Genomic DNA, 18,660 nt, shown 5'->3' on the forward strand with positions numbered 1-18,660 from the left:
GTCCAGTCTTGTTGCAGAGAAGCAAAAGGTGTCAACAATTTTTATTTTTAGATCTGGAAATAAACCTCATTAACAGTAACAGAAAACTATCCTAGAGGTTGTACAGGAGAATTGAAAAGAATCACAATTAGTCACTTCTAAAATTTGCACCTGAGCAAATGCACCAATGGAGACTAAAAATTACTGAAGACTGAGGTAAACACACGTTTTAAAATTTTAAAATAAAATTTGATTATGGGAGAAATTTCTGTGAGTAGACAAAAATTGCCACGTTAATGGAAAAGGAAAGCAAATGAGTGATGGATTATGGAGAAATGGCTCCAATTCACAAACACCCTCATCCTGGGCTCTGCTGCAGGACAGCACATTTGCATTTCTTGCTGGCCTAATTCCACATATTTTGTACTTCTGAAAGGAAGCAAAGAATGGAGAACTGGTCTAATGAGTGCAGAATGGATCAAGTGGAGAAAACCAATTCTGACTGTTCTGACTGCTGCAAACAACTTCTCAAGCTCAAAGCATAAATAACAATGTTTGCATTTAACACTGGGTGTAGAGCATATGTCTGCAAAGCTAAACAACTGCCTGTGTTTACATGAGATATATGATGCTCAGCTTGATTTGCATATCAGAGATCAGGCTGTAAATCTCTGATGATATTTACCACTGGATAATTGAAATTAATCCTGCCAAAATGACTTTGACAGTGCTGAATTTATGGTATGAGAAAAAACCCCTGGAACTGCCTGCTGTGCTAGAACATAACTGGTTGTGTATTTTCAACCTGAGCTATGCTGCTGAATAAAATCCTGGCCACAAATTAGAAACCTCTCCCTTTCTTCTCCAACTTCCTATTTTCATAATCACTAAGAAGTGGGGATAATTTTGAAGGTAGCAGATATGTCCCTGTTTTGCTGGTTTGTTTTGGTTTAAATTTTTCTAGCCATGGCAGACACACGAGTTAACTTTCTTCCCTGCACCCCCTGTCCCAATGTTACACCATTTTCTTTTTCATTTCCTTTAAAAGCAACCAATCATCCCAGCAGAAAGCATCAGGAAGTTCCCACAGCAGAACTCAGACTCTCTCAAGTCCCTCAATAAGTCAGATCATGGCTGTGTCTCAGCTTGTGTTTGTGTTTCCAGGGAAGAAGGAAGAGGTTTGGATTTTTGTTTCTTTGCTTTCTGTTTTGATTTTTAAAATTAACTTGTATCTTTAAATAGAAGGCACATAAGCTGTCCAGAAGAAAGTAATTTACTACAAAGCTACCTCACAATACCCTCCTGGTAGGAATGTCATTTGTGGCTTGATAAATGATTAAAACTTTCAGTATATACAAAAGAAAAACATTTGTGAATAAATAAAAAACCCCAGCAGTAATTTCACATTATAAGAAAATAAAATTCAAATATTTAGTAGATAGAACTTTCTCATCATTGGCAAAGAATTATGTAATTTACTAAAGCTGCTAGCAACCTTTTCCTAGTCAAGAGATCTTATATTCTTCATCTTATATTCTCTTTGGATTTCAATAAGGGCTTTGATGATTGCAAATTGCACCTTGGATTTGGGTGCTAAGAGATAGCAAACAGCCTCCCCAGTTTCTCAACACCAAGTTTATGACTACAGGGAATGCTGTATATTTTCCAAAAGCAACATTTATAGAAAAGTATGTTCCTAATGTATAAAGGTGGCTTTTTTTGAAACTTGGAAATAAAAAGACAACTGTCACCTACTACAGAAATGGATGTATTTTTATTTGTAGTATTTATTTCAAACATAGCTCTTTCAGAGAGGTGGCAGTGATAACTCTGATATCCTTCTTGTTTTTCTTCCCCTACAGTCTGCTGCTTTCCAGGCCCATTCAATTTGAAAACAGGCATCCATAAGGAGGAAAGACAGCTCTCATATATAAAATCTTAACAACCCAAATCTAGGAACACACCAAAAACCCAGCAGTGAGGACTCCCATAGGGGCTTTTTTTTTTTTCCCATACTCTGAATACACCTTATTTTAATCACACTATGTCAGATTTTTATACCACTTCCTGCTGCTTGAGATTTTGCATAATTTTTGGTGTTTCAATGATTCTGCACGGATAGTCAGCCTTTCACATCATGGCTGGGATGTTACTCTCTTATTTTCACAGGCAAAGCACAGCTCACATAGACTGGAGGCAGAAATGGGAGCTGGTGATGAGTGTGAGTGGGAGGCACCAGGGCTTGGTGGTGAAGGTTTGCTTTGATTCCTCTGACTACAAAAGCTTCCTCAGCAGAGAAAGCATTTTCAACTGTCTAAACAAAACCTTTGTCTATGCAAATTCAAACCCATCCTGACACCAAATTAAAGCTATTGTTATTATTTCTTAAAGGTCATGAATATGCCATAAAATATGATCAAAGCATTAGAAATATACAACAGGTTATAAGAAAAGAGGCAACCATACATGAGATTTTTGCTGTTTCTATTTCTAAGGAAAATATTAACCATCAATGCTTATTACTGATAGTAATGGTGGAGGCATCATCTGTTCTCAGGACTGGCTGACCATTTCTATTATAAAAGCCACTTCTCAGCTGGCTTGAACTTCAAAAAAACTTAACTAGTTTGGGTTTTTTTTCCAAAATAATTTAGAATAATTCACGAAAGGATAGGTATCCCATTTTGAAACAATATTTTAAATATCATTAAATGCTTCCTCAATTCATGGTTTGAAAGCAAGACTGGAAATCCCATACTGACAGAGTTTTAATTAACTCTCAATGGAACCTGGATGAATTGCAACAGTTTGAAAAGTTTCCAGTAAGGGCTCATTGCAACTGCAATAGACTGGGAAGGATTTAGGAAAAAAGAACAGAAGAAGAAATTTTCCCTTGCTTTTTCAGTGAAGCTTCTTCCCCTGCAGTGGCCAACAATCATGATGGGGTATTTTATCTCATTCAAATGCAAAGGAAGAAAAAGACTGATAGGAAATGGAAAAATCCATTAAGACTGGATAATAAAGGACCAGGGAAAAGATCTATAGGACTGGAAAGTTCTCTGGGGCCTGATGACATTCAGCTGTTAAAAATCACACCTAGTACAGTACAGTAATTCAGGAGTCTAGTTTATAGAGAGATAGTTTGGAAAGAGATAAATCCATTCTATTTCTTTAAGGTGTTAAGTTAATCAAAACTGAAGACAATTGGAGAGAGTTAAGGAACTAATAATTAATTGGTAAGCACAAATACACTGATACTTCAAAAGCACCTTCATAAAAATGCATTTGCCTGGATAATAAAGAAGGTATCTGTGGATTTATTAATCAAGAGTCACCTTGCTGAAACATAGATAATGACTAAAATAAATTTCCACTTGGCTAACCTTAAAGTGTGTTGTGCACTTATGAGTTCGAAACAGTAAATAGAAAACTTTCTGAAAGTTTTATTCAGTTACTTATTCATATTACATATTGAATAAAAGTTATAAAAAGTTAGTTACGAAGCTCTTACCTTAAAAAAAACAAACAGCAGTGAAGAATAACAGATGCCAAGTGAAAGCAAATACTTTCTCTTTTATTGTATTAATTGAAGTCCTTGCTAGCTCCCTTTATCTAGCAAATCCCACCAGAGGCTGATTTTTCCAGCACTGCCTTTGATTTCCCTCTGTTCTCCGAGCGAACCCCGCGAATCGATGGGGAGCTAAAACACAACTGGTTATTAACGAAGGCATTAATTAACAAACACGGAGCCTCCATACAGACCTGTTAACATCCCAGATTTTGCTGGTGCCATCCATGGAGGCAGAGGCCACGAAGTCCCCGCAGGAGTGCCAGGAGCAGCCCCGGACGGCACGGGAGTGGCCCCGCAGGGTCAGGATGCAGCCGCGCCTCGACAGGTCCCAGATCCTCACCGTGGTGTCCCCGCTCGATGTCACCAGCTGGGTGCCACTGCTCAAGGGATACAAACAGCTCTGAGCCAACAGAGGTCACAAATATTCAAACAAAATAATTTAACTCTCTTTAGAAAGGCGGGGTACGTTGCAATCGCTGATTTTGTGTCGCTGGATAGGCAGGCGCGACACACAAAAGGCACGCCGCACTTCAGGAGGATAATATCCCGTTTATTACAATAACACACCACCTTTTATACCCTCCATATAATTTACAATTTCTTATTTCTCACAATTAGTCAACATAGCAGTCATTGGTGGAAAGTTCTCCACCTCTATTCTTCCCAGGACCTTTTTAAAAATACTTTCCACAGCTGTGGGGTTTTTTTCTCTGGTTATCTTCTCTCCTCTTCTCTTGACCTCCATGCCAACAGCCTTGGTCAGAAAAAACTTCTCTTAACAATCCTCATTCATTAATCCTCTGTAACTCATAGACCAACTGGGGTCCTACTAGAATTTTGCCTTAAAATATAAATGAACAAAAATGATCAAACTGAGGGAGCTGGGGTTGTTTAGCCTGGAGAAAAGGAGACTCAGGGGTGACCTTGTCCCTCTCTACAACTCCCTGAAAGGTGGCTGTGGCCAGGTGGGGTTGGTCTCTTCTCCAAGCAGCACTGACAGAACCAGAGGACACAGTCTCAAGCTGTGCCAAGGGAAATACAGGTTGGATATTTGGAAAAAGTGATCAAGTACTGGAATTGTCTGCCCAGGGAGGTGGTGGAGTCTCCATCCCTGGATGTATTTAAAAAAAGCCTGGATGTGGCACTCAGTGCCATGGTTTAGTTGAGGTGTTAGGGCACGGATTGGACTCGATGATCTTGAAGGTCTCTTCCAACCCCATCATTCTGTGTGAATATTTTTACTGTGCAGTTTTCTGACACGTTGTAGATGAAGTGGCCACATGTTAATACACTATCAAAAGAAAGGAAGTAGCTATCCCCCACAGGAAAGTAAATATGCCTTTCAAATAAATTCCTACTTTTCGTAGCTTAATTATGAGTTCATCAGTAAAAACAAGCAACCCCAGAGGAGTTCTTTCAAAATACAATAAGATAGATTCAGGGAAGAATATTTTGTTATTTTCCAAATTCATACCATTTTTGACACATATTTAATTTTTTAAAGCATCCCAATTTTCTTTTTTCTAACTCTGTATAAACACTTCAACACATTCACCATCTCTTGGGGTCATTGATACGTTACATGAATGAAAACTGCAGAGTTCATCTCGGATTTTTTTGGCCAAATCTCAGATATAAACAAGTATAATTCTGTTTTCCTTTAAGCATGGACATATGGCTTCAGACTAAGAGTCCAACTGTAACATATTATATAACTAGTAGGGCATTCTTAATAAAATAATGAGAAAAAGTATGTGGAGTGATTATCTTATTAAACTCTCCCAGACCTACCCTGTGGCTCAGGATTTCTTTGTGCTTAAGAAGAATCCATGGAATTTTTTTTTCCCTATGAGTAATTGATTTTTGAACATATTGAACCTTTGGCACATGCAATCTCTTATGTCAATGAATTCCAAAATTTAATTATGTCTTGTGTGAAAAGCTCTTCTGGGGTCTTAAATACCTTACTTCATTTTGTTTCACGCTTCTAATTCTGCAGCTGTGATTAAAAGCAAACACCGAGTGCACCTTCCCCATGTCTGTGTGCCACCAGCTGTGATGGGACAGTGCCCTGTCCTGTTCCCCTGACAGAATGAAGATCTCGACTTATTCCTTGTACAGATATGATTCCAGCCCTTGGAGCACATTTCCCATCTCTCTCAGCTGAAAGGGAAGGAACAGGTACCCAAGGAAGGTGCACAAGGGCACTGTTTCCTGGTTTATTCTGTGTTCTTTCCATTTAGTTACCATTTTTGACACTGCTGTACAGAAATTTTCAGCAAACTGACCACAGTGGCTCTGAGATCTCCTTCCTGAGTGCTGATAATTAGACACATTCTTACCTATTATCTATTCTTATCTTGGGATCATTTCTTCCTGTGTGCATTACTTTGTGCTCACCTGCACTGATTTTCAGCTGCTGCTTCACCATCAAGTCAATTGTTGAGATGGGAATATTTTCCTGCAATTCTTCACATGCTCCTTTTCACTGCCCTGGCTAATCAGCAAACTCATCCAGCTTATCCCTTTCCCCAATTTCCAAGATCATCTTAATAACTTAGGTCCCAGCATAGATCCCTGTGGAACTCAGAAATTAATTTCTCCATGTTGAAAGTGGCATTTGATTCCTATCCTTTCACCAGTTTTTAAACTCGTGAAATAAATTTCCTTTTTATTCAGGACAGTTCTGCTTCCTTGAGAGTTTTTGTGAAACGACCCCAAGAAGAATTTGCTGAAAATCCAAGTATAGGAAATTCATGAACCTCCCTTGATCAAGTGCTCAATAAGCCCTTCAGAGAATTCCCAACTGATTTCTGAGGCTTAATTTCCAAAGCCACGCTCACAGCTCCCAGGGCTTCACTGCCATAAATGTATCCATGTATCCTGTAATTTGCCTCTTTAATATAATTCCTATCAAGATATGAAAATTACATCAATCCATCTAGAATGCCTTCATCCCAGAATCTTTTCAAATATTGAAAAAAGTTAATGCAGCCCTCTCAGGAATAACAGAGGTTTTCATTTTCTAAGCAAAAAAATTGTTTCAATTGTTTTCATACTAAACAAAACCGAGAAACCAGGAAAAATGTTTGGGGATAATACACAAAAACACAGGTCACAAATAGTTAAGCTGTAGGTTTTCAGACCAATTTCTGCCATTATCTGAGCAACATCAGTAAGATGACCTTGCCCTTAGGATCCAATAAACTCTTTTATTTGAATAATGGCAAAGGTCCTTTCTCAGGCAGTAGAAATCCTTCTTCCAAATCTCTGGATATAAAATTGTGGGAACTAAAAAACAGCTCAAACGTTGATCTTAAGCACTATTGTAAAACTCTGAGTAAGAATAAACTCAGAGATATTTAACTCACTGCTGCAGTTTATTAAAAAAAAAAAAGGTCTGGGACCTGTGGTGTCAACCTTTTTATGTTATATTCTGCCTTTCCTCCTTTTCCAATAGATGTCCACCGAATTGCTTGGTAAAAGTAGCTGCTACGACAGCTTGAAATATGTGAATCATTTACCTGATAGATCTTAAGGGAGAACTTGCCACTATGAAAGATCACCTACCCAAGATTTTGACTATTTTTAACACTTGTGGTTTAGGTTGCTATTTTTTGTGAAAATAGCATTATAATATTCATCAAGGCAGTTACACCCCCATGCCTAAGACAAAGTTCTGAGAGATTAATCTCTCAACATTTTTTTATAGTGTTGCACAGGAATAGCCCTGAAGCTTTTGTCACATATAGCAGAGCATAAAGGCTTGAAGTCTGAGTAGGGGTTCAGAGGAGACCCTGATTTTGTGGAGCTGTCAGGAATAAATGTGCTTTTGTTAACGAAACACTTTCAGTTTTAATAGGCCTGATCTCAGTTCTGGAAATAGCTAAAATTAGAGAAATGACAAATTATCATAGCCCTTATACATTTATAAAATAAGAGCTTAAAACAAATTCAGAGTCAGGTATAAAGTGGGACTGAAGAAATCTGCAATTGATTCAGAGGGAAACATGCACTGCCTCTGCTGTGAATCACAAAAAGAGATTTGTGGCTTATGCATTTTTTAATATCTAATCCCCAAAATGCTACACGAAGAATTGGTTCCTTAGGCTGAATTTCAAGAATCCACCATCCAGGCAGTGATGAAAATCTTTCAGAAAACAGATGTGAGCAGGAAGGTAGTTCAAATGAATTCAATTTGGCAATCTGCAGCAGAGGAAGGAGTTACAAGTGAAGTTTAGCACTTCTTACAGATCAAAGGAGAAAAAATAGTGGAGATTGGAAACAAAAATGCAGCAGGAAGCAGTTTTGAGGGACAGACTGACAGTGGAAATAAGAGCAAAAATACTCAGGAACAGAGGGACCCAGTGCCTCAGTCTCCTGCAACAAGTTCCCCAATATTCCCAGTGCATAAAAAAGCAGCAGCTCATTAAAGAACAGGGATCTGTGATTATCCATGTAGGAACTTAATGCCAGCATTTCTGGGAAGCACAAATGATGCTGGTGGGAATGTTGCCTGTCAAGAGCTGCATTCTGTGGTCAGGAAACCCTCAGGAATTCAGACCAGACACACACAGAATGAACACCAAAGTGCTGTGTCAAGCCAAGACATCTAAATCAAAATGCTGCTATTAGGAAAAAGCCCTATCTACTTAATAGCTGATCAATAATGACACAATTCCTCTCATTTGCAGCATTTTTCAGTCCTGGGAAATAAAAAGAAACGTTCCAAATTCTGAGGTAATATTTTGTTACTCACAGATGCAATGTTTTTGTACCCTGCTATTTTTCCTTATTCTTATAAGAATATGGGGGGAAAGAAACAAATGTATGAGAAATAGCAGCTTTTTTTGTGATTTATGCTCAGTTTAACCATGTATGCTAGTCACACAGTCCTCTATCATATGACTGATTTTCAAAAAAAAAAAGCATGTTGATTTTGATATTAAAAACATATGAAAATATGACATTCGAACCTCAGCCTTAATTCTCAGCAGCTATAAACATAAACTCCATTTGAATTTAAGACTGATCACTAAGAGGGAAAGCTCAAAAAAATCCTGTGCAGGATGCATATATCTAACTCAGAGGAGAATAAAACACTTTGTTTTTTAACAAATACATCAAAAAACTAGGCAAGATATTAGGAGACAAGAAAAAGGTAAATCCTATCTTGTTCTCTCACTTCAACTGCATTCACATATGTGCAAATAACTTTGCCAACTTTTAGAAAAGTGATGTTTTTGTAAAGAAGCAGCACCTTTGTGCATGGTGCTCTGTGGATCCCAAACAGTTGGGTTTGTATGGTCTTGTGTGGCTTGGTTTTGGGGTTTTCTATTTCTACTTCCTAGCAGAACAAAGGACTAAACGGATGAAACATGTCTGTATTGAAGTTTTTATATAAAAGAATTTTTCCAAAACTTCTTTTATAACCCCTGTCTTGCCCCTATGGAGAGACCATTTTTAAAAATATAAAATGCACATAAAGTTCTGCCTTTCAGCTGATTTCTGGTATTCCTAACTGATACTGCAAACCTGCTCTTCCAGAAACAATTAGAGTGGAAAAAACCACTTTGGAAACATTAATTCCACCTTCCACAGAAAGGGAAAGGAACATTAACTTCTCAAGCCTTAAAATCTTTCCTCCCCCAAATTCTAAACACACACACACACATTTCCTTTCATTACACATTCCTGCCCCTTCCAGCTTCACTGCTCTCACTACAAAGACACTTCTCCATTAACACTTCCCTAGTTGTAGACACATTAATAATTAAGACTCATATTCAGCAACAACATGAGCCTTTGGCACAGAGTCACTTTACAGCATTTCAGGAAGCTGAAATGCCTCTGTGGAATGCCAGTCAAGTGAAGGCAACACCAACAGTGCTCCCCTGTAAATGTGTCACTCCAAATATATATATATATATATATATATATATATATATATGTGTGTGTGTGTGTGTGTGTATAATTTAAAAAATAAAATATAATAAAATATACTATAATATATAATAATTTAGAAATAATTCATATAATACAATATTATGTAATATAAATATATTACATGTATGTATATATGTAATATATAATGTAATATAATAAATACTGCTCTTTGCTTCAATTATTTCTGGACCTTAGGCTGCTCCAGGGGATTGCTCAGGTTCTCTGTGAAGACCCTGTGGCCAACAACAGTTCTCAAAGCAAAACTAAGCCAAACACAAGTGTTCAAGTTTTTTGTCCTAAAAAAGCTGCAGTGAGAGGCAGCATCTGACTGGAGCTTAAACAATACAAGCATCAGCAGCACAGCAGCAAATTTCAAACAAGCAGTCCAAAAGATTACAGGGGTAAGGGTCTTTCACCATGGCAGCTGAGAAATACTTTAAAATCAATATTACAATCAGTTAATTAGAAAAATGATGTCTCTTTTATTTGCCTCTGCTCATGCAATTATTCTAAAGCAAAATTATAAAAGCCTCTATGTTATTTGCAATATCAGCACAGGTTGACAGCAGGCACAGTAAAGTACAAGGGAAGAACTGCAAATACTGCTAAAGTTTTCTTGAATTTTGGTGACATTTTCTACTAGGTCAAAGAGGAAAGATAAAGAAAGAAAATGCCTAGGAAAAAAAAGTTATTCAATGAAGAACAGAATTAATGAACACTAAATGCCTATGGAAGTATCTTTTGCCTACTTCCTTCATCATCTTAGCTGTTGATTAGATAAATATATCAAAAATTGATGGATCCTTTAGACTTCTGTCTTCCAATTTTTGTCAGAATTACCCTGTGAGTTAAAAGTTAGCAGAGAGAGTGGAAGAGAGCAAAAGAGGGGTGCAAGGGGGTTGGGGAAAATACATCCTTGTAAACCTAATTTACTTGGAAACAAGGTTAAAACCAGGGAACCAGACCACTTAGGAAAGTAGGTATCTACTAATGGAGTGCCACCTTTGGTTATGAGAGCTGTATATAAACATTCCATTTTCCAGGTGAAAAACTGGAAAACAATGTAAGGGATGGAAATGCCAAACATCAGTTCAGCTCTGCAGACATTGCAACTTCTCCTGCTTTGTCACTGGCCTCATTTTTCTCTCCCCAGAGAAGGTGAAAATTGGGATTTAAAAAAAATGTTGGAGTCAATTTACTATTTAAGAAGTTCCCATTAAAATGACTGAAAAGACAATGGGTGATTTTCTGCATCACCAGGCAGGATGCCTGCACAGTTCCTCTAGAAAGGTTGATGTGGATCCAACTCTCTACAGCTCCAAAGGAAGATGGGACAAAGATTTGGAGGAGGAATACACCAAGGATTACATGGAAACAGCATCTGGCTCAAGATACTTTGACATAAAAAGTAGAGTTCAGGAGAGTACTAAAACCAAACCTCACAAATGCCTTTTCTATTCTTAGCCATTCTGAGGCATCCCCTGGTACTCACTGCTGGGAACAGGATGATGGTCCAGAAAAATCTGGCATGGGGAACCATCCTTATGTTCTTAGTCTGTGTTTGAACAAACCACTCAGCAGCAAAGATTTTGTTTCTAAGATTTTGTAACCTTGAAACACGCTTGAGATATAGTTCACTTTTTTTTGTTGCTGGAGTTCGGAGACTCATTAATTATTTACAGTGACACTTCTTATTAAGAACCTCTAAGGTTTTTTTTAATCTATGGTTCATTTTGGGTGTTGCTTTAATTATCCTGGTGGTCAATGTGTTTAAGACACATTTTATACAGTAATTGTAATATGTTTCATCCTTCAGAATAATCTCAAGCCCAATTTTACTCATTTTATTAATAGACATGAAATGTCTTTTTACAGAAGGTGAATGTCAGAACACTCAGCAGCAGAAATATAAAAATACCTCTTCTTTTCTCATTTATCATCAAAGGTGAAGAGAAAAAAAAATTAAATTTCAAATCTATAAATTCAATTATAAACTGACATTCTACAAGCCAAGGAAAGCATTCCAAAGGCAGGAAGCATGGCAGCAACCAGCAGATGGTGGATGGCACAGGGGCACATGGCTTTTATGTCGGGGAAGAAAAACACAACCATCCTGCAAAATCCTTTGCCATAAGGCTATTGGCTGGAAACCCTCACAATCCTCACAGGCCAAGTGCAAAACTTGAGGCAATTTGTCACTCTACATTGCATAATTGGGAGATTTTTCTGTGATATTTCCTGCTCCTCCACTGACCTGTGCCAGGAGAAGCGTTTCCCCTCGTCTGCCTGGGGCAGCTGCCTGTGACAGCCAGGGCAAACAGGAGAGCAAGGTTTTGGCACCAAGCTGCTTCTGGATAGACAGACAGCAGGGCTGGGTGCCACAAAAGCAGCAAACTTTTGTTTTAATGAAGTTCACCTTCGTGAAAACTTCCTTGAGGCTCCTTCCCACTTCAAGAGTGACACTTTCACATCTGCAAACATTTAAATACAACACGCTCCTAACTACCAGAAACAGTGCTGGTATGGGATGTGTGAACTCCAAGGTAACAAATTCAAGCCATTTATTAAAAAGTTTCAATTTAGCAAGCCCTCCACAATTTAAACCATCTTTCCTTTCTGAACTGAGTGCTTGGTACCAGAAGCTGCTGTGTCTGACCACACACACCCACAGAGAAATCCCATTTCACCTTTCCCACTGCTCTTACCTGTGTTGGCCCACTCTAAACACAGCCTATAGTTCTACATTCAGGATCATTATCATGATTTTTAGTCATTTTGTTAGCATGGCTTTTTGTTACAATAATTAGTTATTTTCCAGATTGTTCCAGTGCAGGTTACAAACCACACTGACCCCACTCAGGCCTGCCCCATTTCAAATCCAGTAGCTGAGCTTGGTATCCCCCAAAAAACATTGAGTGTGGTCTCATTCACTACAGGCTGGACTCTCTGATGTATAAAAAGTGACTTAGCTGCCACCCAATATCATGTAATTAGAGGTGGTTAAATGAGAATCTAAAATAATTGAGGTGCCTGGTAGAAGGCAGATTTTAGTACATGTAAAATTGGCTTTTAGAAGGTTGGGAAGCACACAAGGTAAGGAATAAAAAATAAAAAGACAAAAGATAAACCAGTTATAATACTTGGAGATTAGATGTAGCAAAATATATGTCAGCAAGACAGCAGGTACTACACAATGCAGGGCTCTAGGCAAAAATTAAACAGCAATGAATTCCCTTTTTACAATTATTTTGCATTAAAAAGAGATGGCTTTTCTAAAAGCTTCCTGCCAATGCATGTCTAGCACCCCACAGAGCAAAATCAGATGTAGCAAGAGGCAGGAGAATCCTGGTCTCCAGCTGGAAGTAGGGAGCTCATGGGAGCCTGCAGAGTGATACCTCCAAAATCCTAATATCAAATCAGATACCAAAAAAGTCCTATAATCTGCACTAAAAAAACCAAAAATAGTCCCAAGAGAGATTGCAGAGATGGGAGGGAAAAAGCTGGGAAACACTGGGAAAAAAATCTGGGGGAAATCCAACTCTTAATGGCCAAAAATACCCCTAAAATCATGCTAAAAATGGCCTTGGGAGCCCTAAAATCTGCACTGAAACACCCAAAATCTGCACTAAAACACCAAAAAAAAAAAAAAAAAAAAAAAAAAAAAAAAAAAAAAAAAAAATCAAATCCGGCAAGATTCCAGGGATTCCTGGGGGTGAAAACCTGGAAAAAGGCCGGGGAAGAAAATACGGGGGAAAAAAATCTGACTTGAAATGGCCGAAACCCCGCCAAAAATCGCAATAAAAATGGTCCAAAAACTCCTCAAATGTGCACTAAAAACACGAAAAATGGTCCCAAAACCCAGCCAGATTCCAGGGATTTCTGAGGAAAAAACCGGGAAAAAGGCTGGGAAAAAAGTCTGGTGAAAATCCCATGAACCCCCCAAAAACCATACTAAAAATGGCCATTAAAGTCCTAAAATCTGCACTAGAACACCCCAAATCTACCAAAATCCCAAGGATTTCTGGGAAATATCTTAGGAAAGAACTCCTTAAAAATCCATGTAAAAGTATCCAAGAAACCCCCAAAAAATCCTAAATTCAGTCACTGGACAGCCAAAATTTGCACTGAAACACCCCAAACCTGCCAAAATCCCAGGGATTTCTGGGAAAAACATTGGGAAAAACCTGGAAAAAATTCTGCCTAAAAATCCCAATAATTATGATGACTTCTTATGCTGAAGGCAAACAGTATTTCTGGGTCCAGTTGTGCCACCTACCTCCAGCCTACTGCCAAGTGAATTTCCCTCCATTAACCTCATAAGAAAGAACTGTTTTACCTGAAATCAAATGTAATGAGTAAACATTGCAAAACTACCACATTTTCCAGAAATGAGATCCATTCAGTACCATTCCAACACTTTCAAACAATCCAGGGTAAGTTAAAGTCTTTCTGTGCACTGTTAAATTTTTAAAATAATGTATTTAGCCCACATAAAATCATGCATAGTACCAATCAATATCTGTGACATACATTAAACAGTGTGATACTTCATCTCAACACCCATCCCAACCAGTTTGGTCATTTTTCCTCCATTGGAATGACTCCAAATCCTCAAATTGTAATGAAGGGCTGTTGAAGTAGGGAAAAATGTAGTTTGGAAAGAGTTCAGATACATGAATTCCATGTACAGAACAGATTTATGACCTATATTAACAGCAATAATCCTGTGTCTTGGTTCCTCTTGTGGCTCAATCGTTTTAAATCCATTATCATCCCCCAACGGTGGTCCAGTGATGTCTAATCACAATCAATAGCCAGTAATGAACCACAGTCATTAATCCCATTTGCATGTTTGTACAAAGCATCATTTTTAAACTGCATATTCATATGCAGAGAGAGTTCTGTGAGTGCACAAAGATTTCACAGCCGGTGGAAAGTTCTGCACTGGGATTTGAACATTCCCAGGCCCCTGGAAGGATATTTAATTCACTCTGTGTAATGATCCTGACAGTGAAGGCCAAGAAAACACACAGGACAGTGCAGGAGCCCAGTGTTTGTACTTGGGGCAGGTGATGATCTCACTGAGCCATGCCCTGGGGACACAGGGACACAGCTTGAGGATAGGGAGTGAGTTAATGGAGACAGTGATCAATAACAATCTAACTCCAAGAGAGGAGGAGGAATGGAAATGCTGAACATGAGCAGAATGCTGGGCTGATACAAGAGAGAGCAGAATAGCAAAGTGAATATAAATTTGCATTCTTTCTCTGAAAGGCTTTGCATGGAAATTGAATTTTCATCCGTGAGGCCATGCAGCCTGAACACTGACTGCTCAACATGGGGGACACCAGAAAACCCTTCAAACACAACAACTCTCACAGGTAACCCAATCCATGGACACAAACACTGTGGCCCTCTCTCTCTGCTCCCCTTTTGTTTTATATACACACTACTCAGGCACAAATAACTAGCACAAAATAAGAACTGGATTCCACATCCTTCAGCAGTCAAACAAGTCCTCGTGCTTGTTCCCTCTTGAACAACTTTTCCTGTGCTACTGCAACTGTTTTGTACCTGGGTTTCCCCAAATCACTGCAGCCACACAGCTTGAAGGGAAGCACAGAAACACAATAAATGACTGTGCAATTCATACCTGCAGTTTGTGCTTCAGACAAAAAAAAAAAAATCTTGTAAACACTCTAAATATTTGGGGGTTATTTCCAATTCAAATATCTTAAGATATTGCCTCAATTGAATTGCCGTTCTCTAGTCAACTCTAACACTAATGTTTGTTATTTTAACAGCTGCACTTTAGGAAAGGCTCATTTTAACAATATTACAAACACAGATATCTCCTTAGCCACTCCACTAGAACCCTTGCAGCAGACCTGAGGGAAAATACAATTGCCTTTATTGCACAGAAGAAAGCAATAATGAAGCGAGGATGTTAAAGGCATCGAGATTATAATTGCACTCAGAGAAACATAACACAAGAGATTCTATTAAGAGAGATGTTCTGACGTGTATAACGACTCTGAACAGAGTGAGAGCAACATGGCCAGGATCAGAGCAGTGAACTGAGACTCTCCAGCCCTGGAGAAATGGCAGCTCCCCAGCACAAAATGCTGATGAAGCCACAAGAAAACCTCAACTACTCAAAATCCGAACCTACCAAAGTGAACGAGAGTATTTTCTCAGTTCAGAAAAACTGAACTGCTTCTGGTGACTCCCAGGCAGCAAGAGCTGCAGGAATTGAAAATCGAGCAGATGTGCAGAAAAAGAAACCAAGAGCTCCTTGTAGAGCAGGCAAATTTCTGCAAAACTTTCAGAGAACACACTCATGGCTTCACTGAAGCTGAACTAATAGGTTTAGAAATATCCCATTTTATTGATACTCTATAAAGAGATTTCAGCTGCCTATTCCTCCACCCTTTCTCTATCAAAATGTTATCATATAGAAATTTCTTTCTTTTTTTCAAGTAAGCACCAAATCTAATTACCCACACAGTTGATCAGAAAGTTTTCTTGCAATTTCTAAGTCAAAACAATTACATCAAAATGGTGATACTTAATAAGTAAATAAAGTTTTGTCAGAAAGAGAAAGATTAAACTTGACACCTGTTTTGTGAAATTGATAATCACAGTGTCTTTTCAACCTAATATCAGATTGGTTTAAAGCCCCTCAAATTAAATATGTCTGTTTTCAGGTCTAAAATTCAGATAATGGGAGAATGTAGCACACGAGATTATCACTTAAGAAAAATAGCATCATTTCTGTGTAAGCTAAGCATTCAGAATATTCAAAAAACTATTTAACCTATGGGCAAGCATAATATTTAAATGAGAAATTATGAAGGTAAGGTTATTAAATAAGAAATTAAATAACACTACACAAAGACTAGCTAACTTTTTATCCCCATTAGGATTTCTAATGTATCCAAGGTCACACATTGTGGCTATGAAGACTGAGGTCTTTTTAAAAGAGCATTTAAAGAGCATCTGTGATGGAGGGGCTGCAAATGAATCAGTAGAAATGACATTAGTTTATCAAGAGGTTTTCAATCACTGCTGTTGAAGTTCAGTATGTGTGTAAAGCCACCTGTAAAAGCAACTGCAGAGTGCTTTCAGCAAAAGGCAGCATTTATGACAATGGATTTTCTTCCTGTAGTTATTTCAAATCCACGTCTGAAATTCTCAATAGGAGGACTGCAGCTTCTGCCAGCCATTCCTCCCTCTCCTGTCTCCAACTGTCCCCAGCACTTCTGCCTCTCACTGAATTATTGTAATGGAGATATTATTAGTGAATCACTAACTCAGAGTGGGCAGTATTTCCACCAACTAAGAAATACAAGCCAAAGGTAGTTTTTCATTCAAGCCTGGTCATTCTGGATGAAAAGTGAAGCCCATTCAGTGACCACACTATGGAATTGCACACTGTTTGCTTCCTAAAATCAATATAATGGGCTCTTCAGGGTCCATGCACTAGGAACATCCTTTGGTCTTTCTATTGATGGGGAAAACTATTTCTTTAAAGCAACATCCTTGGAGAACATTAATGGCCTAATTATGAATGTTTTTGGAGGCAAACTTCCAGATGGCACATGGGCTGCCACTACAAGCACCTCAGAGACAGGAGATGAGAAGCACTGGGGTAAAGCAGACAACTGAGGATTTAGCAACAAAGAAAACCTCCAGAAGTTTGGAGATGGAATCTGCTGGGAACCCCAGCCTGTGTGAGGAAATTCTCCGCAGTGTGGCAGGAATAGCAGAAAAAGCCAACTTCTGAATAAGAAATCAGGGTCTAAATCTGTAGCAAAGTTACAGTTAGTATAAATCCTTATTTTCCAAAAGTGCATTGCAGAACTGAGCTCTGTAAAGAAAACAAAAATGAGATACAAATGCTGTTTTTTCTCGAAACAGATATTCACCAATAATTAACAGAGCTCTTTGAAATTTTAAAACATATTTCTGTATGTATTTACATCTCAAAACCCCACAGAGAATAACCAACAGTTCCACATGCTGGAAGAGATTAGTATGGGTAGAAACATTTGGCTTGTGGGAGTGGGTGGAAGGGAAAAATTTTAATCAAATCCATTACCTGGTTATTGATTTCTCTTTGCCAGACTGATCCTGTAGAATACTTATAAAGCCTTTGACATTGAGACGTTTGGCCAAAGATATTGGATTAGACTAAGCAAAAGCTGAGCTCCTCATGTAATCTCTCATATTTCATTTATATGTGATTTATTCCTTTGTCCAGTAGAGGCTTTTTATTGATAAAAATAATGAGATTGAGAATCCCAAAGGAAATCTAATGCCCACCCAAGCACGTTTGTGAGGTAAAAATAGTAGGATTTGTAAGCTTGAGAGAGAATGATGTTATGTTGAGACTATTTCCTTGTATAAAAAGTATGAAGTTTGTCAAAGATTTTGAAATAAATAAAGCTACTTTTGAAATTAAAATTTTGCTGTACTTGAAAACACTAAGCACACAGTGAATACTGTATACTGGGGAACTGAATGAAAAAAACTTCAGAAATAGTTTTTTTTCCTTGCAGAATAGATGAATACAACTTTTTTTTCTTTTGACTCCTGTATTAGCTCAGTTTGATAAAACACCTTAACAGATGTCTCCACTGCTAAATATGGTGTGTTACATAAAGCCATTTAGATGACTGAAAATTAATCATGCCACTCAAAAGAAGTTTCTTACCACTGGCAAATTTAATATGTAATCTGGTAACTAAAGGCTTTATTGAACTATGCAGGAATTCAACATCCTCTAAAAAATTAAATCATTATGCCTTTTCATTAAATAGGCGTTCAAAAGTCCTAAGTAGAACATACAGACAATCTCATGTTTCTTTCATAGCTATCAATAGTAGTAAAAAGATAAATAAAACCATCTGTTTCTTCAGTGAGACCTGAATTAGGTTTTAAAGACTATTTCAAAGCACAAATCAAAATAATTCTATTCCACTGATAGCCAACAGAGTCCTTTGTGATTAACCTGAGTCTTACAACTCTTTTTTATGTTAATGCTTAGAGGAGCTTTCAAGTCTCAGCCTTGTTTAATGTATAGTGGGAAACTCAGCATTTACAGCTCCAGAGCCAGCAGGGAAAGTGTTCTCTAGCTCACTGTCCATGGACCTTTTATTACA

At 38.0% G+C, this 18,660-nt stretch overlaps 1 protein-coding gene across 1 annotated transcript in view; it reads right to left on the reverse strand.

Moving 5' to 3' along the window:
* Positions 1–18,660, reverse strand: part of SPAG16 (sperm associated antigen 16) — a 360,207-nt gene that overhangs the window by 164,066 nt on the left and 177,481 nt on the right. Inside the window, exon 12 of the mRNA XM_088167654.1 lies at positions 3,742–3,927. Within this exon, the coding sequence (XP_088023780.1) occupies positions 3,742–3,927 (186 nt within the window). The remainder of the gene's footprint in view (positions 1–3,741; positions 3,928–18,660) is intronic.

The sequence above is a fragment of the Sturnus vulgaris genome, chromosome 7 (genome assembly GCF_052056855.1).
Source record: "Sturnus vulgaris isolate bStuVul1 chromosome 7, bStuVul1.hap1, whole genome shotgun sequence".
Lineage (NCBI taxonomy): Eukaryota > Metazoa > Chordata > Aves > Passeriformes > Sturnidae > Sturnus > Sturnus vulgaris.